The sequence below is a fragment of the Lindgomyces ingoldianus genome, assembly GCF_010093535.1.
Source record: "Lindgomyces ingoldianus strain ATCC 200398 unplaced genomic scaffold BDR25scaffold_29, whole genome shotgun sequence".
Taxonomy (NCBI): domain Eukaryota; kingdom Fungi; phylum Ascomycota; class Dothideomycetes; order Pleosporales; family Lindgomycetaceae; genus Lindgomyces; species Lindgomyces ingoldianus.
This window is the reverse complement of record NW_022985190.1, coordinates 757874-780803: the sequence shown is the minus strand read 5'-3', so window position 1 is coordinate 780803 and position 22930 is coordinate 757874. Positions and strand designations below refer to the sequence as shown.

General features: G+C 32.9%; 1 protein-coding gene across 1 annotated transcript; it reads left to right on the top strand.

Moving 5' to 3' along the window:
* Nucleotides 1–10152: 10152 nt before the first annotated feature.
* On the top strand, nucleotides 10153–12582 carry BDR25DRAFT_305597 (uncharacterized protein). The gene is made up of 3 exons (XM_033690439.1): nucleotides 10153–10222; nucleotides 10287–10514; nucleotides 10566–12582. The coding sequence occupies exons 2-3, from the start codon at nucleotides 10479–10481 to the stop codon at nucleotides 12249–12251; spliced, it is 1722 nt and encodes a 573-aa protein (XP_033544426.1). The 5' UTR covers nucleotides 10153–10222; nucleotides 10287–10478; the 3' UTR covers nucleotides 12252–12582.
* Nucleotides 12583–22930: the final 10348 nt, after the last annotated feature.

Here is a 22930-nt window from a genome sequence, read left to right as displayed (position 1 = left end):
ACGTGCGCGCTTACTTTAATAGTAATCTGCATTAATGTTAAGTCTATCTATAATAAAGGCTTACTATTATTTAAACATAGGTTTTTTACTATTTATAAAGTTCTTAATCTTAGGCATATATTTAGTAAAGTAGCTTTAAAAGAGCTTAAAGGTGCCTAAAAAGTCTCTTACTATTAAAGTAGTAAAAGTAATTTAAGGCATTATTATAAGTAATTTAGTAGTTAGTAGAAAATAATTAAAACTAATAGTTTTTAATCTAGTTAGCTATTTAATTTATGCCCTTAATTAAGTAACTTAGTTCTTAAGAGCTATACTACTAGAGTTTAACTTTAAATCTAGTAAGTTTTTAGCTTTAAGTCCTACAAAAAAAGGTTTAGCTATTAAAGTTAGTAGTAGTTTAGTTTTAAAAGTAAGCATTTTACCTTAGCTGCAGCTAGAATAGGTTATAGTCTTTATAATAAGATCTAATAGTAGTTAAGAGTTAAGCATTAGTAGTTGTCTCTAATTCTAATAAGTTATTAGTAGTTTTTAAGTTTCTACTTTAGCGCACTTTTTACAACTTTTTTAAAGGCAATTTTAATTACAGAGGATAAGAAGTTCTAAACCTAAAGGCTTTAGTTAATAAAAAGTCTCTAAGATCTTATTTATACTAACTAAATAATTAAATGTAATAGTGTGTAAAAATAGCAACTTAAACTAAATTAGACACTTTTTAAAGTTAGACATAGTTAAATAAATAATTAATGTAATATTATTAATAAGGCTGTTACTAGCAAAAGTAAGTTTTCTAATATAATATAACAGCGCAGGCAAGATAATAGGTCTAAATGCAGTATAAATCTACTTAGAGGCATATAGGAGTGCGTGGGGACTTAGAGACCTAGGAATACTAATAACACCTATAGGCCTTGTACGTAGGATATTAGAAAACTACTAAGCTAGCTACAGGGGCAAGGTGCGACTAAATACATGCGGGAATAGGGGTAACTGCAGGGGACTAGGTCGAGTCATGGTCGGGGCCGATACGGGGACCCTTCGGATAGGATCCGAGCGACCCGAGATGGAACGATTCGTAGAATCGTTACAGCATAGTAGTAGTGTAGAGAAGGAGGAGAACAAGTAGTGCGGAAAATTTTAAGGTGTGTGGGTTGACCTAATATAGTAAGTTAAGCAAGAGGATGATGACTTCTTAGCACCTATTGTACATAGCTTAAGTATATGCTTAATAATTACTTATTTTTTATTATTACCTAGCCTTTATAAGTTAGCTTTAGAATTAGCTTGTATAAGTTGTCTAGTGTAAAGATGGGATGGTAAGTAGCACGGATAGCACTGAGAGCAAGCTTTCAGAGAAAGATAGGAGTGTATTGTAAGAGAGACAAATCGCTGCCAAGCCTCGCTTGTTAGGATTCATGCTTATATACAAAGCACAGGTCATATAACCTCCAAACAGGTCAGGTGAGGCTATACTAGCCCGTTCTAGGACATCCGGCCTTACATCTAGCATATTAGTTATTTATTATTTTTTAAAAAAACTTTATACATAGCTATAGTATATTATTTTAAAAGTGTTATGTTTTATTTTAAAGCCTAATGTGTAAGCTATATCTAACATTCTTTTAGCATGTCTAAGTAGTGTTATTAGAAATGTATTAGTGTAGGAAGAGTAGTTTAGTAGGGTTTTAGCAAAAGTAAGCAACTTAGGTATATAAGCAACTTGCCTGTAGTGTATGTTACATAGTGTTTACAATGCTAAGAGATTTTGTTAGGTTTAATAGTTTAGCAAGTTGAATAGTAGAATATGTTATATAATTTCTAATACTTGTAACAATTCTCATGAATCGTTCCATCTAGGGCTGCTTAGAACCTATCTAAAGGGTCCCTGTATCGGCCCCGACCCTGACTCGACCTGGCTCCGACCCTGCCCTGCCCCCTGCTGTTACCCCTATTCCCCTAAGTATTTAGTCGCACCTCTCTTCTGTAGCTAGCTTAATAGTTTTCTAATATCCTTTTGTACAAGGCCTATAGGTTTTAATAGTATTCCTAGGTTATTAAGTCCCCACGCACTTCCATATACCTCTAAGTGGATTCCTACCGCATTTGGACCTATTGTCTTGCCTGCGCCGTTACAATACTAGTTATTATAAAGTATATGTTAAAGAAATTGTCACGGTATCCTCCTCAGATCCCAGACATAACTGTATTAGACGCGTACTAGAGTATTATTAGTGCACGTTTAACACAAATACAACATAACACAGACATAAACTTAAGCATAAACTGCTTTAACACTAACTAAACCTAAAATAGGCTTAATTTATACCTAAAGCGCTTAGACTTTTAAGCTAAGTATTTAATTACTAATTTCCTTCTAAACCTTTCTATTCCTTACATAACATCTTGTACCTACTATAATACCTTACATAGTAATTAAACTAGACTTCTGTAAAGCTCTATAACCTTACTTGTGCATAATTATAACATTATATTATGTTAAAACTCTAGCTAAAAATAGCCTCTAAATCTAATTTAATAAGCTTAGTACTTACATAACTTTAAGCTATTAAAGTAAGCTAAAAAGCTTTTTAAAAAGCGCTTACTTTATAAGAAAGCTACTATGTTATAAGCTTTAAAGCTTTTTAAAAGAACTTTAAAGAATAGCTTTATGTTATTAAGTAGTCTGTTTCTGCCTTAACTCCTGTTATAGTAGTAGAAACTAAGAACTTACTAGCCTTAAAGCCTACTTAAAAGTCTAGAAATAGCTTAACTCTTTTCTGCTTAACACTGCTTATAACTTATAATCTTTTTAACTTAGTAATAAAATCTAACTAACTCTCTAATCCCCTACTGTTTAATAGAAAACAGAAAGACCTACCTTCTTTTTTACATAAGCTCTAATATAAACTTAAAAGAAATGTAGACTAATTCTTCTCTAAACGCTTTTAGTTACTATATGCCTACTTTTAACTTAACTATAATGTAACAGCCTTAATTAACTTACTAATAAATAAAGATATTATTAACCTAGATTAATTTATAGTGTTCTTATAAGTAACTTATAGAGACTTAAATAAAAAGTTAACAGCCTTAAGTTACCTAAACACTTTATAATAAAAAAAAAAGCTTTACTTTACACTTTACTAAGTTCTGCTAACTTATATTTAATATAGGCTTAAATAAAATAGGTCTAATTATAGCCCTATATAACTCCCTCTTAACTAAACTGTAACACGCTATAGTAGGAGAACCCCTTCTAAACAACCTTAACACGTATGCAAACTTAATTACTACCTATAATAATAACATAAGGTTCCTCTCTGTATAAGCCTTAATACACCCCTAAACTAGCGCAGTTATAAATAAAAACTTTAATATAATAAAAATTAATTTAAATTATGCTTTAGTTAGTTCTAAAAAGTGTAAAGATTATAAAAAAAAAAGTTAATACTTTAAGTGTAGTAAGTATAGTTATATCTTTTAAAACTACTTTATTCTCTTTTCTTAAGTCTATGTAAGTAGCGCTGCTAGCACTTATTAAAGATTTTTACTATTTTAATCTTATTTTTATAAAGGCTTTAACTTATATTTAAGCCTTAATCCCTCTTACTACTCTTAACATAGCCGCAGCTATAGCAGTAGGAGCCTGCAAAAAGGCTTGTCCTAGGGCTAAGTTGCCCTTTAGGACTAATTTAACACTAGATCTCTGCTAACCTATAGGCTAAGTCCCCTACTAATAACTAGAAGTACTAAGTTAATATTCTTATATGTTTATAATAAAAAACTATATTAGCTCTAATATAAGCTCTTATTAACTTAAGAGTAAATAGCATAGGTTACATTAATAAAAAACTAGCGCATAAACTAAATCTTTAATTAACACTACTTACTTAAATAATTTACTTAACTAGATTTAATAAAAAATAACTTAAAAAAGTTTTATTTTTTGTACTATAACTATTATAATTACCTACTAATACTATAAGGAGCAGATTAAGCTCTATGTAATAAACATAGGACATTATAACCTAATTCTAGAACAACTATAGCTATATTAGCATAAAGTTGCCTTTAATTACTAAGAGTAAGTTCTAAACTTTAACTCTTTCTAATGCTAAAATATATGCTTATGCTTACACCTAAACAACACCTAAATAGCACTTAATATAAAAAGTTTTTAGACCTACTTTTTAATAACTTAGAGAAAAACTACCTAAGTAAGGCTAATAAGCTAGGCCTTTTACTAAGATAGGCTATGTAAAATAATTTAACAACTGCTTAAACTTAAAAAAGAAAAAGCTTTTAAAAAACCTTTACTTACCTAATTTAAATATAAACTAGGACTTAAACAGCAGATAGACATCTACTACATAAGACCTACTTTATTTATAACTCTAGCTTAATAACTAGATTACAAAATCTATGCAGTTATAATTTCTAATATAAACTAAGCTTTAGCTCTCTAAAAACACACTAACTTAAAGATAATAGTTTTTTAAGACTACTATAACTTATTACATGTTTTTTTTTAAGATAAGTTTAATAAGCTTCTAATATAATGTCTATATAATTACTAGATAACTCTTAAGCCTAGTAAACAACTTAGTTATAAGCTACTATATAAGATATTACTAAACAAATTAAAAGTGCTTTAAAAATACCTTAATAAAAACCTAAAAAAAAGGTTTATTTAAGCTAGCTTCTTACTAGTAGTGTTACTTATACTATTTATAAAGAAACTTAGAGGTAGGCTTTAATTCTATATTAACTACTAAGAACTAAACACTATTACTATTAAAAACTAATACTTAATTTTTTTTTTATAAGAAACCTTAAGCTAACTAAGTAAAGTAAAGTATTTTATAAAGTTAAATATTATTACTACCTTTAATAAGCTAAGGATAGTAAAGGGTAATAAGTAGCTAACAGCATTTTAGACCTAATATAGACTATTTAAGTACCTAGTAATGCCCTTTAGCTTAGCTAACACGCCTAGTACTTTTTAATATTTTATAAACAACTTACTCTAACCCTACCTAGATGTGTTCTGCACTATGTATATTAATAATATTCTAATCTACAGTAATAGCCTTTTAGAGCACAAACAGTATATACGCCTAGTGCTAAAGGCTATAAAAAAAGCAGGTCTGTAACTTAATGTAGATAAATGTAAGTTCTACTAATTAAAGGTTATATATTTAAGATATATAATCTTTATAGATAGCATTTAAATAGACCCTGTTAAGGTTTAGACTATGCTAGATTAGTAATACCTAAAGAACATAAAAGATGTTTAAGCTTTTATAAGATTTACTAACTTTTACTAATAATTTATTAATAACTTTTTACAGCTAGTAAGCCCTATAATTACACTTACTAAAAAAAAAGTTTAATTTAACTTTAACTTAAATTACTAATAGTCTTTTAACTAGCTAAAGAAAGCTTTTACTAAAGCCCTAATACTTTACTACTTTAACTTTAAACTACTAATACTTATAGAAGCTAATGCCTTAGACTATGTAGTAGCAGGAGTTCTCTTCTAGACTAAGCTAGATAGGACTATTAGGCCTATTACATACTTCTTAAAAAGAATAAGTCCTGCAGAAGGTAATTATAAGATCTATAATAAAAAATTACTTGCTATAGTACACTACTTTAAATAATAGCAACCTAAACTAGAAAGTGCAGCGCATCTAATACAAGTTCTATCTAACTATAAGAACTTGTAGTACTTTATAACTATAAAATAACTTAGCTACTAATAAGCTTATTAGTTTAAATACCTGTCTTATTTTAATTTTAAGATTACTTATTATTCTAGTTAAAACAGAAGGAAACTAAATGCTTTTATAAGGTAATCCTAAAATGTCCCTGCTTAGAAAGAAGTGTAAAAAGCTTAACACTAAACTTTACTCTAACTTAAGCTATTTTTAGACCTTAACTTAAATAAAATAAATTAAATAATTAATTAAATTATTACTAATAAGTATTTAAATAATAAATTTATCTAAAAAACTTTAAACCTGCTTTAAAACAGCACTAGTTAGTTAAAAAAAGTAACACTAGCTAACTATAAAAACTAAAATAGTAAGCTATATTACTATAACTAACTTATAATCTTTAATTCTAATAAACTAAGAATTAAACTACTTTAAATTATACATAACTTGCCTGTTAAAAAACACTTAGGCAGAGAAAAGACTCTTAACATACTATAGAGAGAGTACTACTAGCCCTGCATGTTCTATACTGTACACTAATACATATTATGTTGCTATACTTGCTGTAAAGTAAAAGCCTTTTAAGAAAGGTATAATAGCCTACTTAAACTACTCCTAATTTTTAAATAAGCTTAAAAAGACATATTAATTAATTTTATTATAAACCTACTTTTATCTAAAAAGTATATAAATATTATAGTAGTTATTAATTACTTAACTAAGTATTAACACTTAATACTATATTTCTCTATAACTGCTTTTAATATAGCTTAGTTATTCTACTAATATGTATAGGTTTACTATAGCCTGCCTAACATAATTATATTAGATAGAGGTACGCAGTTTGTCTTAGCCTTTTAGAACAAACTCTATAAATAGCTCTAAATTGTCCTCTATCTATCTACAGCTTTTTACCTAGAGACTAATAGCTAGACTAAGAACATAAACACTGTAATAAAATAAGTCCTATAAGTGTACATAAACTACTAGTAAAATAACTAGGTAAAATAGTTAACTATAGCATAGTTTAAAGCTAATAACATAACATCTAAATTAACATAAGTATCTCTGTTTTTAGTAAACTATAGATACTACCTCTAAATAGAATTTAAACTACTTATAAATACTCTTTAACTAACTTATTAATTTATATAAGTAATAAACATAAATAGACTTATTAATAAAATCTAAAATATATTTAAATATGTTTATAAAAAGCTTATATAGGCTTAAGCTTTTTAATAAAAGTATATAAACTAATCTTAAACCTCTACCCCTATGTATGCAGCTAGCAAGAAGGTCTAGCTAGACACTAGAAATATCTAAATAAACTAATAATTAAAAAAACTTAATTAGAAAAACCTTAGCCCCTTTATAGTAGCTTATATAGTTTTATTGCATGCTTACTAATTAATTCTACCTAACAGCATAAAAATACACCCTGTGTTCTATGTATTGTTGCTGCGCTAAGTAGCTTCTAAATTTAACTATCTACTTAAACAGCTAAACTTGCTACCTAAACTTATTATTATAAATAATAAACTAAAATATGTTATAGAAGATGTTAAATAAATCTAGTTTAATAAAAAAAAATATATTTATAAATACTTTATAAAATAGACTAGATATAATAAACTATTATAGAAACTTACAGAAGCTTTATAAAAGAACTTTATAGTAACTTAATTTTATGCCTAATACTTATTTAAACTAAACTTATACTCTAACAAAAATAACCTAATGCTAGAACTACTAATGTAAAGAATTCTTTTTCTAATAAGAGGGGGGGTACTGTTACAGTATCCTCCCTAGATTCTAGACATAACTATATTAGACACATACTAGAGTATTATTAGTGCATGTCTAACATAAATATAATATAACATAGACATAAACTTAAGCATAAACTACCTTAACACTAACTAAACTTAGAATAGGCTTAATTTATACTTAAAGCGCTTAGACTTCTAAGCTAAGTATTTAATTACTAATTTTCTTTTAAACCTTCTTGTTCCTTACACAACGTCTTGTACCTACTATAATACCTTACATAGTAATTAAACTAGACCTCTGTGAAGCTCTATAACCTTACTCGTGCACAATCGTGACAGAAATCTACTTAATTAACTATAAATTACTCTAATAGTAATTTATATAGACTATATACTTTAAGTTGCTCTATTGTATAGTGTTAAGGCAGATTATGTATCTATAAGGCCGGATGTCCCAGAACGGGCCAGTATGGCCTCACCTGACCTGTTTGGAGGTCATATGACCTGTGCTTCGTATATAAGCATGAATCCTGACAAGCGAGGCTTGGCAGCGATTCGTCTCTCTTACAATACACTCCTATCTTTCTCCGAAAGCTTGCTCTCAGTGCTATCCGTGCTACCTACCATCCCATCTTTACAGTATCTAAGTTGTAATAGGCTTTGTAGCTAAGATTGTTATCAGTCTATATAGGCTTGCTTAGTTCTAGAGTTAACCTATTAAAGAGGGTTGCGACGTCTAGGGTCTTAATCAAATTGTTGATTATTGGTTGTAACAGATATAGTCCACAAGCTAATCAACTTAGGCATCTGTAAGGCGTAGAGCGTGACTAGATTGTTTCTTTAGTGTAATGCGTTCTCTAGCATATGTGTACTAAACCAGTTTTTGTGAGAAATTAAGAAGGCTACTAGTATGCTGCTGCGGACACCCTGCTAGTTGTAGGGCGTATATTTGGACACACTCATCGTGAGAGACGACCTTCTGGGGTGGCGTAGATAGCTCCATCATCTCCTTAAGACGCGCGTGTTGGACAGAGCAATGATACACAGCTTTCTATACAAATAGCGTGTTGATTGGTGTATAAAATTTACTATGGCGTTCCAGGGACCCCTACAGCGCATTGACAATGTGCAATACTTTGGCCGGATACCACAGTATTTCACTAAGCAAAGTTCGATCCTTGTCTCTGCCTTTGACACTCAGGTCACATGAAGCTTCGGGAGCGAATGAACTAGAGCACCCAGACTTGACTCTGCGTACTGGCTCCGAGCTGTCCATCCAGTCGCTGGAAAGCACCACGTCTTCGTGCCCACCCCAATCCGTCTCAACGCAATGTCCAGGAAAGGCTCGATAGCAACACTGGAGCCCGTCATGAGCGAATTTGAAGGTGGGACAAGGAGGGCTTCTGATGATGCGGCCTTGGACGGAACCGTCGCGTATTTCCAAAACCTTGTGGGAAGGACCTCGATTGGCGAGTAACACTAGTTATGGGATAGGTTTTGGGAAGACGACAGCCATGGCGTTGGGAGTCCTTCACAGCTCGCCGTTCCAGCCCCTTCCACGTCAGCCAGGCGGCGTTTTGTTGCGTTGCCCTCATTAGCGTCCGCTTTGCAATTACCGCAGAATATAGTTCGCATCCAAAAAGAAGGTGAGGGCTTCACGGCCAAAACAGATGATCGAGCTGACGCCTATGCTGAGCGCAGCTTCGTTAACACAATGAGTCCATGAGGGGGGTTGCCCTCCGGGTGTATGCGGCTGCCATTACATGTTGTCCTCACAAGAACACCGAGCACAGCTGAGAATACAACGAAGAGGGCCATGGGAAGGGGTTGCTTAATTGGGTAATTAGTAACAGCTTGATAAAATGTCGGAGGATGAGACACTGTGGAAATGAAACGTTGATTGGATGATGATCGTAGCAGAGCCGCAACAATGAGGTGGGGCAACCAGGAAGTGATCTGTCAGATGCTTTCTTCGGCAAGAGCAGCGACGCAACAGCGGTTGGATGGGACGATGAGAGCGGTCAGTCTGCCTTGGCCGTGCCTTGATTGGCTTTCTTACTCCGACAGGGCGCTGAAGGACTTATCGTATCTGCGCGTTGCCCTCTCTCAGCCGAGCGCCCTTTGTGTTTGGCATTGTTGGTCTGACTGCCTTTTTGCCTTTTTGCCTTTTTGAATTTTGCCTTGTGGACGTAAGGTCTGGAAAGCGCTAGATACTGCAATGTAATCCTATGGGATCCGTTGGTTGCGGTCAAGAAGCTTGGTGCGACGCAAAAGCAATGACGAGCGGACGAGGATGACATGTCGCGGTAATAGCACAAGATACCGGATGCAGACAGCTGCAGATATGGTGGAACGGGGAGCACATTCAGCTGCCGTGAGCCCCGTGCCAAGGATGAAAGCAGGGAGGCTAATGCAAAGGGAAACCAAGGCGACGAATGAAGCGCAGCGACGGTGAGCGGCAGCCAATGCCAGGGGGGTCCGAAAATGCGATGTGCGGTCCCGTGACCCTCTGCAGACTGAGCTGTGCCCTGTTAGATGGCGTTGGAGGGCTCACGACTCGTGAACTGCCTTTCGAACTTGGGGGTTGCGGCTGCCAGCTCATCACCGCAACGCACGATTCAAAAGCCAACCTCTCCCATGCCCACACCCTCCGACCCTTTCTGCTCGCCTCGCCATTCCAACGCCCATCTCATTCGTATCCTCACTCTTCACCACCTGCCACCAAGATCCAGAGTAAGACCAAGCATGATAGCACGCCTTAGTTTGAGTGACATTGCTGATCGCTATTGCGTCGCAGATTCCATATCCTGAAGCGATGATTAACTTCAGCCCCACCGTTTTCCAGATGATCGAGCATTCTAGACTGGAATTTTGGAAACGGAATGCCGACCTTACCGAAAACGAGCGACTGGAGCATTGGATGCGCTCTGGTAGCAATCACCTGACGTGCAATGTCCAGCCTGCGTCTCCCTGCCAGGGTCCTCGAACCATGTCGTATGGTGCACCTACCATTACCCACACTCCAGTATGGAACACTTGCTCTTTGGTTATCACCTCCCCTTCTAACGGTCCCTAGACCTCAGACCCGAACCCCATGGACCGCACACACTCAGCTCCTGCTGCAGTACCTATGAACCGCTCGGCTTCGTCACTCTCCTTTAGCAATATCGTCAACAGCAATGGGCTTGGTCAGCGATCCATCTCCGCCATGTCGGCTTCTTCCCCGCTTGCTGGCCATCAGGTGAGCGAATACTCACTGTACTCGGAGTCTCTGTCAACCCGGAGCCGGCCCTCCCTCCAGACCATCGATGAGATATCAACCTTTGGCAACAATGGCGTAGTCGAATACGACCCTACCGATTACATCAACTACCTTGAGTCGTCAACCTCCCCCTCCTTTCCCTCTCAGCAAGACCTCAGCCGACAACTTGTCGAGCAACTGACACAAAATCCACTGTGGAGTCCGTCGTCGGACGGCTCTGCTTCCCCAAGCACAGTCTCGACAGCTACTCTGATGACTCCAGCTACTCGCTCGAGTAGCACTATGAGTTATCAGAATAGTTTTAACAACCAACTTGTTTGTGACCTTTCAATGATGCGTGTTAGTTCTGATTGTTCAAGTGTGTACCCTGTGCTCACTGAGGATACCTTTCTTAATTCTTTTGCTTCTGATGTTGACACGAGAAATATCACTTCCGATATTGATCCTTCTCCTTTTCCTAATTTCACTGGACCTTCCAGTGAAACTGTTTCCCCCCCTGCACATGTTTCTTCAAGTGTTTCGACACTTACTTCCTTTAAGAATCAGTCGTGCCTGGCGGAAGATATGCGGAGGTCGACTTCATACGAGAGCGAGAGCGATTCGAGCAGCGCTTCAGCGTCGTCCACTAGCTCCCGACACTCACAACGAAACCGAGAGGTCATCACACAAGCCTCTCGCCCGATTGCTCCAAAGGCAATCGAAAACGATGAGACTCGCTCACCATCATCCAATGTTCAGATGAAGCAGATGCGGTCTGCAGATGGTTCGTCGAAAGACGTTGCTCTTATTACTAAAGCTCCCTACTCTCGACCTAAGCACGAAAAGGTCAAATGCCCACATTGCGACGAAAATGCGAACGGCTTCCGTGGCCCCCACGAGCTCGACAGGCACAAGGCACGCGCGCATGCTCAAATCCGGAAAGGCTTCATATGCTATGATTCGTCGCCAGACAAGAAATTCCTCGCGAACTGCAAGCACTGTCGCAACCAGAAAATTTACGGTGCGTACTACAATGCTGCCGCACATTTGCGACGCTTCCACTTTCACCCTAAGAAACAGGGACGGAAGGGCAAGCACGATGAGAGACGAGGTGGTAGCGGCGGAGGTAACGATCCTCCGATGGACTATTTGAAGCAACATTGGATTCATGAAGTCGACGTGCGAAACGAGCCCAAACAATCGAAAAAGCGAGCCGTTCAACAACGTGACTCGGACAACATCGATTCGAATGTGACTGTTGCTAATTCATTGGGCGTCAACACGTACGATGCCTCGTATCCATCAAATGCTTCGCAGCCCATCGACTTACCGAACATGAATATGAGCATGGTCGAGTACAATACCTTTGCGGATTGTAGTTTGTACATGAACTCTAACGACAACTCGTACAATCCATCAGCACAGCTTGCTGCTTACAACGACAAGAGGTGTTCATCGACATCAGATTTCAATGACTTCCAATTCGACGCTGAAAATTTCAATAACTATATGGCCGATTGAGGGCAACTTTTTGTTCGTCCCTTCTTGTATTTAATAAAGTATTGGCGCAACGGTGTCTAGATGATTGGGGACACCAATCATCGGCGGGGAGACGGGTTCGCATCAACGGAGTTAGTTGATGCATCTTTCGAGGGTTGGGGTTTTGGGATATTATGACTGATGAGTGCCGCTCACGAAGTTCTGGCGTTAGTGTTTGGTCCTTGTCTATTTCACTTCGTTGGCTGTTTCTGTTCGTTACGGTACCATTAGGAGATGATGGTGTTTGTTCATTTCTCTTCGCAATTTGCGGTTCAGAATAGCTTGTATTTAGTATTAGTAGGTAAGGTTCTCTGTGTGTGGCTACAGCTATACTAACATGAAAATATCTTTAACAATTTAAGTTTATTAGCCTTTTATATAGTCTGTTATAGGCTTTTTATTACTTATTAATAATTTAAAATAAACTATTAACGTACACTACAGGCAAGTTGCTTACACACCTTAGTTACTTAGTTTTGCTAAGATCTTACTAAACTACTCTTCTTACACTAATGCATTCTTAATAACACTACTTAGATGTGCTAAAAAAAAAAAAGTTAAATACAGCTTATACTTTAAGCTTTTAAATAAAATATAACACTTTTAAAGTAATATACTATAGCTATGTATAAAGTTTTTTAAAAAATAATAAATAACTAATACACTAAATAACCTTTATAAGCTAATTTTATAGCTACCTTATAAAAGCTAGATAATAATAAGAAGTAAGTAATTATTAAGCATATACTTAAGCTAAATATATAAGAATTTTCCTTTTAGCTAGCAGCTATAGCTAATATAGTTAATTCTTTACACGCTAAGTGTAATCTAGGCTACGTTAGCATAAACTAGCTTAGTATGTGTTACAACCTAGGATAGGGCTGTAAGCGAGTGTCAGGCGGCATTGGAACTGTACAATCACTATTAGTAGACAGCTCTCTTGGCTACACAGTACGAGGCTTGGCGCAGACCAGCCGGAACAATCAGATCATGGTATACCGATCAGGTATAGCTGACCGCAGCGACCGCAGCGACCGCAGAGCTAAGGACCGCAGTCATAATAGTCACAACAGACAGAGCGGTTACTATAACAAGTTGTCGCGTATACTAAGAGCCTTAGCTGGGGCTCAGAGCCTGGGACGCAGCTCGGGATCTGGAGATATTATGTTCCGAAGCTCGGTGTATATAAGGAGAGCCTTCAGCTCTCTTAGATAGCAGAGTCACTTCATCCGATCTTCTGAACAGCTACTGCCAGGCTATTTTATCCTCCACACAAGTATATAGTCTTAATCTTAACTATAGTTAGGGGGGGTGTAATTAAAGTTTAGTTTTATCTTTATAATAAGACTAAGTAGCTATAACTATTTCTAAAGACATTTATTACTTTAGTATATCTTATAATATATAACGTACTTCACAGGCGAGTTGCTTACACACCTAAGTTGCTTACTTTTGCTAAGACCTTACTACACTACTTTTCTTACACTAATGTATTTCTAACAACACTACTTAAACATGTTAAAGGAATGTTAAATATAGCTTATACTTTAAGCTTTTAAATAAAATATAACACTTTTTAAAAGACACACTACAGCTATCTGTAAAGTCCCTTAAAAAATAATAAGTAACTAATATACTAGATAACTTTTCTAAGCTAATTATACAGCTAACTTATAAAAGCTAGATAATAATAAAAAGTAGGTAATTATTTAGCATATACTTAAGCTAAATGCATAAGGATTTCCCCTCTAGCTAGTAGCTGTAGCTAATATAGCTAATTTTTTACATGCTAAGCATAATATAGGCTATATTAGCATAAACTAGCTTAATATATTTATTAAGTATTACTTAAAGCTTAAAGTAAAGTTTAAGTGTAAGTATAACTATAAAAAAGCTTTTTATAAAGATTTTATAGTAATTTAAAGCTAGTTTAACTTTATAAAGAATATTAAAGCTAAGTATAGTATCTAAAATAACAACATGTATAACTTTAATAAAATAAGGTTTATAATAAGCTAGATATTTACTAAAGTAGTTGTTATAAGTTTAGAGAGATAAGGATAGCTAAAAGTAGTCTAGCTAGGTAACTAGAAGTAGACAACAGCTATTTAGAGTATTAATGCTAAAAAGTAAGCTATTTTACTTTTTATTATCTTTTAAAGTAGCAACTACTTTTTAAACTAGTATAAAAAAGAAAATCTACTTTAAAATTAAGTTATTATAATTTCTAAGTGTAGCTAGACTACTAATTAGCTTAGTCTAGACTAGTTAAAGCACTTTAACGTGTATATAAAAAAGTGTACTGTTAGTAGCTACTATTTGCTAGTTATTAATAGCTATAAAAGCTATAACTTACTTTATTTTTAGTAATACTATAAAAATAATAAAATTATTACTATTTACATGCTTTTTTACTTATTACACCTTTTATAGCTACTTAATGTAGGTTGTTTTACTTTTTTAAAAAAGATATATAGGCGCTAAGCTAAAAACTTTATACATAACTAAATTACTTATATTATAAAAATAAAGTTCTTACTATGCTTTAAAGTAGCTTATAATGCTATAATTACTTTTAGTAATATCTAAAAAGAGTTCTAAGGCACTAAATTAGTTCCTTTTAACCTATAATAAGTTATAATAAGCTTTAATATAAAGTTACGCACTTTATTACTACTACTACTTATATATAATAAGCCCTAGTAGTTATAAACCCTAAGTAATACTTTAGAACTTAGGTTATAATTAATGCTTATAAAAATAAAAATTTAAAAGTATATAAATAGTTTACTAACTTTTATAGTTAAGGTGTTTAAAAAGGTCTTAAAAAGGGCAGTAATAATTATGCATAAGCTAGTGTTAGTGTAATAGAAAATTACTAAGCTTTAAGCAGCTAATAAGGCTACTACATAATATAAATTACATAAAAAAAAGTAAATTAAGGTAGAAAAGACTTTAATAATTTAGAAAAGCCTATGCTTAATAGCTTTAAAAAAGTTTAAAGTGCGCAGTAATAAAAAGAAGGTAAAGAAGCAGGTGTAAGCTAAAGTAGGTAAGCTATCCTAAAGGCGCTACAGACAGTGCAATTAGACTAGGCATAATGCGCAAATGTGTAAGTAAGAAGCAGAAGTAGTATCTAAATAATATTCTAGGCTGTACTGTACTATATAGTGCTAGAGCAGGTTGTTATAGGCTATAATAGAGTTTGTTAGGGTGGGGTCTTGGCAAAAGTAAGCAACTTGGGTGTGTGAGCAACTCACTCGTGAAGTACGTTACAGCGTAAGAGACAAACTATAATTAGCCTAACTTCCTCTCTCTTCTCTTTATAGGCTGTAAGGTTAGACTATACATTCTCTCTAACTTATTCTTATTACTAACACTCTTGTAACGATTCTCATGAATCGTTCCATCTCGGGCGTCCCGGAACCTCCGGAAGGCCCCCGTATCGGCCCCGACCCTAACCTAGCCCTGACCCCTGCTGTTACCCCTATTCCCTTATGTATTTAGTTGCACCTTGCCCCTATAGCTAGCTTAGTAGTTTTCTAATATCCTTTATATAAGGCCTATAGGTGTTAATAGCAATTCCTAGATTCTAAGTCCCCACGCACTCTTATATGCCTCTAAGTAGATTCCTACTGCATTTAGACCTATTGTCTTACCTATGCTATTACATTATATTAAAAAACTTACTATTACTAGTAACAGCCTTATTATAATATTACACTTATTATTTATTTAACTATGTTTAAGCTCTAAGATGTGTTTAATTTAGTTTAGGTTATAATACTTACATACTATTATATTAAACTACTTAGTTTATAGATAGGATACTAGAGACTTTTTATTAACTAAAGCCTTTAAGTTTAGAACTTTCTATCCTCTATAATTAAAATTACTTTTAAAAAAGTTATGTAAAATGTGCTAAAGTAGAAACGTAGAGACTACTAATAACTTATTAGAATTAGAGATAACTGCTAATGCCTAACTCTTTACTACTAACCTTTAACTACTAACTACTACTTTATTAATAGCTAAACCTGCCTCTGTAGAACCTAAAGCTAGACCTATCTAATTTAGAGTTAACCTCTAGCAGCTAATCTAGCTAAGACTACTAGTTAACCCCTACTAACTACTAAATTACCTCTAATAATGCCTTAAATTACTACTGCTACCTTAATAGCAAAAGACCTTTTAGGCACCTTTAATAATACTTAAATGTTACCTTACTAAACGCACGCCTAAGATTAATAACTGCATAGATAGCAAGGAAATTAGCTAGACATCTATACAGATTAATATTAAAGTAGGCGCGCACGCATAGCGTTTAGTTTAGAGGACACTGCTAACAGTGTAAAGGAATACTTAGAGTAAGAACACTAGCTAAATTAGACTAGTTTTAGTTTAAGAATGTAAAGAACATAACAGCAATACTTTATACTATAACTACTACTAATAAGAACTATTAGTCTATAGAGGGGGGGGTAGTGTAATAATTCTTATAAATTGTTCTATCTTAGGCGTCCTAGAACCTCTAGAAGGCCCCTGTATTAGCCCTGACCCTAACCTAGCTCTAACCCCTGCTGTTACTCTTATTCTCTTCTGTATTTAGTCGCACTTTGCTTTTATAGCTAGCTTAGTAGTTTTCTAATATTCTTTATATAAGGCCGATAGGTGTTAATGGCGATTCCTATGTTCTAAGTCCCCACGCACTCCTATATGCCTCTAAGTGGATTCCTACCGCATTTGGACCCATTGTCTTGCCTGTGCCGTTACAACTCTAATACAACCTAGGCTTGCGCACCTAACGCACGTTCTTAATTAGCATGTAATTAGTAAGTAGATATTATAACATTAATTACCTTCCTCTTTAAAAAGTATAAATTTTACACTTAACATCTTAATAGCAAGCGCAGCGCTATCTAGAAGTAACGTACTTCACGGGCGAGTTGCTCACACACCTAAGTTGCTTACTTTTGCTAAGACCCTACTAAACTACCCTTCCTACACTAATGCATTCCCTACAACACTACTTAGACGCGCTAAAAGAATGTTAGATACAGCTTACGCTCTAAGCTTTTAAACAAGACATAAAACTCTTAAAGAAATGTGCTATAGCTATGTGTAAAGTCTTATAAAAGATAATAAATAACTATAGCGCTAAACAACCTTTATAAGCTAATTCTACAGCTAAATTATAAAGGCTAGGTAATAAAAAAGAGCAGGTAATTATTAAGACTATACTTAAGCTATATACGCAAGGAATTTCCCCTTAGATAGCATTTATAGCTAATATAGCTAATTCTTTGCGCGCTAAGCGTAATCTAGGCTATGTTTACATAAACTAGCCTAGTATGTTTATAAAGTGTTATTTAGAGCTTAAAGTAAAGTTTTAAGTGTAAGTATAGTTAAGAGATATTTAGCTAATTATAAACCTTATTTTGCTAAAGTTGTACGTGTTATTATCTTAGATGCTATACTTAGCTTTAATATTCTCTATAAGGCTAAACCTACTCTAAATTACCTTAGGACTCTTATAAAAAGCTCTTTTATAGTTATACTTACACTTAAATGTTACTTTAAGCTCTAAATAACGCTTTATAAACATACTAGGCTAGTTTATGTAAACATAGCCTAGATTACGCTTAGCGCGCAAAGAATTAGCTATATTAGCTATAAATGCTATCTAAAGGGAAATTCCTTGCGCATATAGCTTAAGTATAGTCTTAATAATTACCTGCTTCTTTTTATTACCTAGCCTTTATAATTTAGCTGTAGAATTAGCTTGTAAAGGTTGTCTAGCGCTATAGTTATTTATTATTTTTTATAGAACTTTACACATAGCTATAGCATATTTCTTTAAGAGTTTTATATCTTATTTAAAAGCCTAGAGTGTAAGCTGTATCTAACATTCTTTTAGCGCGTTTAAGTAGTGTTATAGGGAATGCATTAGTGTAGAAAGGGTAGTTTAGTGGGGTCTTAGCAAAAGTAAGCAACTTAGGTGTGTGAGCAACTCGCCTGTGAAGTACGTTACCTGTAACTCTACTTAAAATAAGATAGAACTATTAAAGCAGATCTAAGACCTCTAAGTCTAAGTAGCTACTCTATAAAATAAAAAGAACAGAAAAAATAATATACTAGTAATGAAATTTACATAACTTCTTTTACTAAAACTTTTTAAAGAAGACCTAAGAGATTTAAAACTATTCTTTATATAATGTTACTTATATATAAACTATAACCCTAGAGCATTTAAAACAAACTATAAAATAATTTAGTATATAGATAACTACTTTTAAAAAAAACTTAAAAAATATTTAAAATAGTATAATTATTTAAAGACACACTTATTGTCTGTACACAGCAGCAGCGTCACGGCCTGGATACAAGCGATCGCGCACGAGCAGGATCACGTATCTATGTCACATGATGCTTGTGCGCGAACCTCTGTGCGCAAACATCTAGATATCCCCCTTTTCCTCTGTATAAAGAAAAGATAAGAGCAATAAAACTAAAAACATGTTACTCTTACTTTACTTACCTTATACACTATGCATACTGTACACTACTCTTACTTTTACTACTTAAGTACTTATACTATAAGCAGCTAGCTATTAGAGCTTATTTAACACTAATTAATAGTTAATTTAATTAACTATAAATTAGTAAAAGTAATAATAAAGTACTTATACTTTATAAAGTACTTTATTTTATTACTTATTTTTTAGAAAGAGTAATAATAGAGCACTTATACCTTATAAAGTACTTTATTTAGTTACTTATTTTTTAGAATAGTAAATTAATTTTTTACATTATACAGTAAGCTCTGCTACTATATAAAGTAAGAAAAAGATAGTGTAAGATGTATACTAAAGCTATTAAAGCTGCATAACTTAGTAGCTAGATAATAGTAGATTAATTCTTTACATTATATAGTAAGCTCTGCTACTGTATAAAGTAAAAAGAAGATAGTGTAAGGCGCACACTAAAGCTATTAAAGCTGCACAACCTAGCAGCTAGATAACAGCAGTACCTGTGTAATTTACTAAAAAAAGTAATTAACTATACTATTATAATAAAATCTTACTAGTAACTAACAACTCTATATAATAAAAAAAATAAGAAATAATTCCTATTATATAAATAACTTATAAAGAATATAGAGATATTAAAAGCAATACTATAAAATAAGACTAGCCTAGAGTACTAAAATAACAAAATTAATATGTTAAAAGCTTTAATAAGCTTATAAACTTAATTATACATAAGTTAGATAATTACTAATTTATATATAATAACTTAAAAAAGCGCTACTTTTCTAAGTTTATATATAAAGAATTTTAAAAAATAAACACTATAAAACTTTTTAGCACTTAGCTGCGTGTTTAAAAAAAAGCTTATATAAGTGCTAAAGAATAAAAAAATTACACTATAGCTAGGCACTAAAGGTACCTAAGCCTAGAAGCTGTATAATATAGCATAAAAAAAGTAATTACACTAAAAAAGCTTTATATATAACTCTTATTACTATATAAAGCTTTGCATAGAAGTAGACTAAACATAATACTACTAATAACACTAAACATACTAGTATTACTTACTTCTACACTTTAGCTAGCACTACACTAATTACTATATAAACAATACATGCCACTCTACCTAATGCCTGCTCCACACCCTTAATTGTACACACTACTGCCTGCAGTAGTGTATGCACTACTAATACCACCTACATAATTTATACTATATTATAACCAGTACAAACTTCTACTTTAGAGAGAAACTACTAAAGAAAAACTTTTAGTAAATAAAATTATATAATTTTAAAAAGTATAAAAAAAATAATAACTATATAAGTTAACTATATAACATTTTTATAAATAAAATAAGAATTTTTATTAATTTATGTTAATAGCTAAATATTTAGAAAACTTAGTACATAAATATCTTTCTAAATATTCTAAAAAGTTATGTAAATATATACTATATGCATAACATAGGCTCTAAATATAACTAAAAGCATTTATATAACACCTTAAGTAGTTACTTTAACACTAATGTAAACTATAGCTAGTACTAGACAGACTAAATAATAATAACTTTTATATAATACTAATAAAAAAACTTTAATAAGAGTTTATATAAAGTCTTTAAAGTAATAATTAATAAGCTTACACTTATATAAAAAGCACTAAAAATAAAATTTTAAAAAGATGTTCTACTGCACACTACTATTATATAAGCCTGTTAAGAATAACTAAAACTAGAACATGCTATGTTTACTATTAAGCTTTTATATAAAGCCTTATTTAGTAACTTATAGGCATTACTTAAAGTTATTATAGACTAAAGGGTAAACTAATACTTTTAAAAACTACTTAATGTATACTACATAAACTACTAATATAACTCTATATAATAAGAGTCTGCATAACAAGAAAAAAGCTTCTTTCTGTGTAGAAAAAAACAACATAGAAGATCTTTATCTAGGTTTAGGCTATAATCTAGAGATAACTGTACGTAGATAAAGAAGTGCTTTATCTGCTATAAAAAAAATGTTAGTTATTAAACTACTCTTATAATAACTATACATAAGCAAAGAACTAGTATGTTACTTTATATAAAAATTTTTATAATAAAACTTTATTATATAAAGCTATTACTTTATACATCTAAAACTTTAAAGGTTACTTTAAAGAAAAAAATAATTTGCATAATATAAAAAAAATAAAATAAAAAGGTAAGAATACTAAAAAAGCTATTAACTACTTTACTTTTACTACTTATCTACACTGTGTAATAGAAAAGGACATTTATAGCATTAAACCTAAGAAGTATGCTAAGCAGTTTATCCTTAATAACTAATACTATATAGTATACTAAAGTAAACTATAGAACATAAGTGTAGTAAAAATCTTTACTATTAGTAAGTCTTAACTTAAGGTGTACATATAAAAAAACCTATGTATAGAAATTAATTAAACACCTAGCTAAATAAATATTAGCTTTAAAAGCTAGATACTAAAGAGATTAATTAGTACTATATAAATCTAGAACTTAATTAGTCTAGTTATATACTATATTTTAAAGACTTTAACACTATTTCTACTATTACTAGTAGATGCTAACTAACTTAAGGCATACTTTAACAACATTTTAAATGTTATTATATATAAAGATAAAACTACTGTTTTTATTATATAAAAATAAAGACACTTTTTTTTTAATATTAGTAAAAAAAATTTTATATTCTTCTTTACTAAATTAAAACTTTACTGCCTCTACTACTAATTTAGACACCTCTGCATAGAGAGACTCTAGAAGATGCTAACTAGCGCTAGCTATAATGTTAATGCTGTAGTGCTAGAAAAGATTAAGAAGTTTTACTACTTTTACTAATTATATAACTAGGCCTTATAAAGATTTAAGTTTATAATTAAAAATAACACTTACTTTAACTATAAAGTTATTATTAATGTTATATAAATTAATAATAAAGATGTTTTATATATTATTAATATAAACATATTATTTTAGGCTACTACATTCTTAAAATCTATTGTAAAAAACAGGGTATACACTTCGCAATTAAGAGGTGTATTGACTAACAAGGGCGTGACTGTAACATAGGAGTACAATTAATACCCGCCTAATTCCTAAGGCAATCCTCTGCTATCTAAAGAGGGCTTCTACAACTAGCTATATACTTCTCTAGAGAGCCAGGCACGGCAGCGCTGGTAGGGACAGATCTAGTATGCCGTAGGTCTAGTTTAAAGAATTACCTGTCTAGGATGCCCAGCTTTTTAAGCAAGGTAGGTATTGTCTAGGAAGTGTGGGGTTAACAGCAGGGTTTAGGAGTTGTCTAGGACTGCCTAGTGCAGTCTAGGCTAGTCTATAACAGCCTAGAAAACACCTAGATAGCTAGTTATTATAAAGCCTTATTTTTTTTTAAAGTGTAACTTTACGCTTAAATCTAAGCTTTTTTTTAAGGTTTAGAAGTTATATAATTTTATGTTACTTTAAATTTAATCTAAGAGGTTAAATACTTTCTGCTAAGCTAAATTCTTTATTACACTTACACTTTACTCTGCGCTTCTAGTATGTATTTTAGAGAGATTTTCTGCAGGAGCCCTTAGGCCTTCCTAGGGGTTCCTAGGGTGTTCTAGGGCCCCTCTAGGCTAGAGGACCCTATATAAAGCTCTGTCTGTCCTAGAGAGTCCCTATTCTAACTACCTTTAGATTCTTCCTTAGCTAGCTACCCTAGCTAGCTATCTCCTGTCCTATTTTTAAGGCCTCTAGTCCTGTCTATCCTAATCTAGGCCCTCTTAGGCCCTCTAAGCCCTGTCTTGTATATTTTACTACTAATAATGTCTTTCTTAGCTAGTAAGCAGTTAGATAGAATTACCTTAGCTATAAATAAAGCTTTAGCTACTATTAATCCCTACTTAACTTGCCTTAATAAGATTATAGGCAGGATTATAGCGCATAAGCTAGGCGTAATTCTACTATGCTGTTTCCTTATTAAGGAGGATTGTAATGTCTAGACTTATAATACCTACATCTATTAAGGCTTATTAAAGCCTAAGCGCACTAATAACCTCTTAAAGTGTAATAGCTGCTATAAGGGTAGCAGAGACTGCTATTAAGTAGGTTATTCTAGGGCT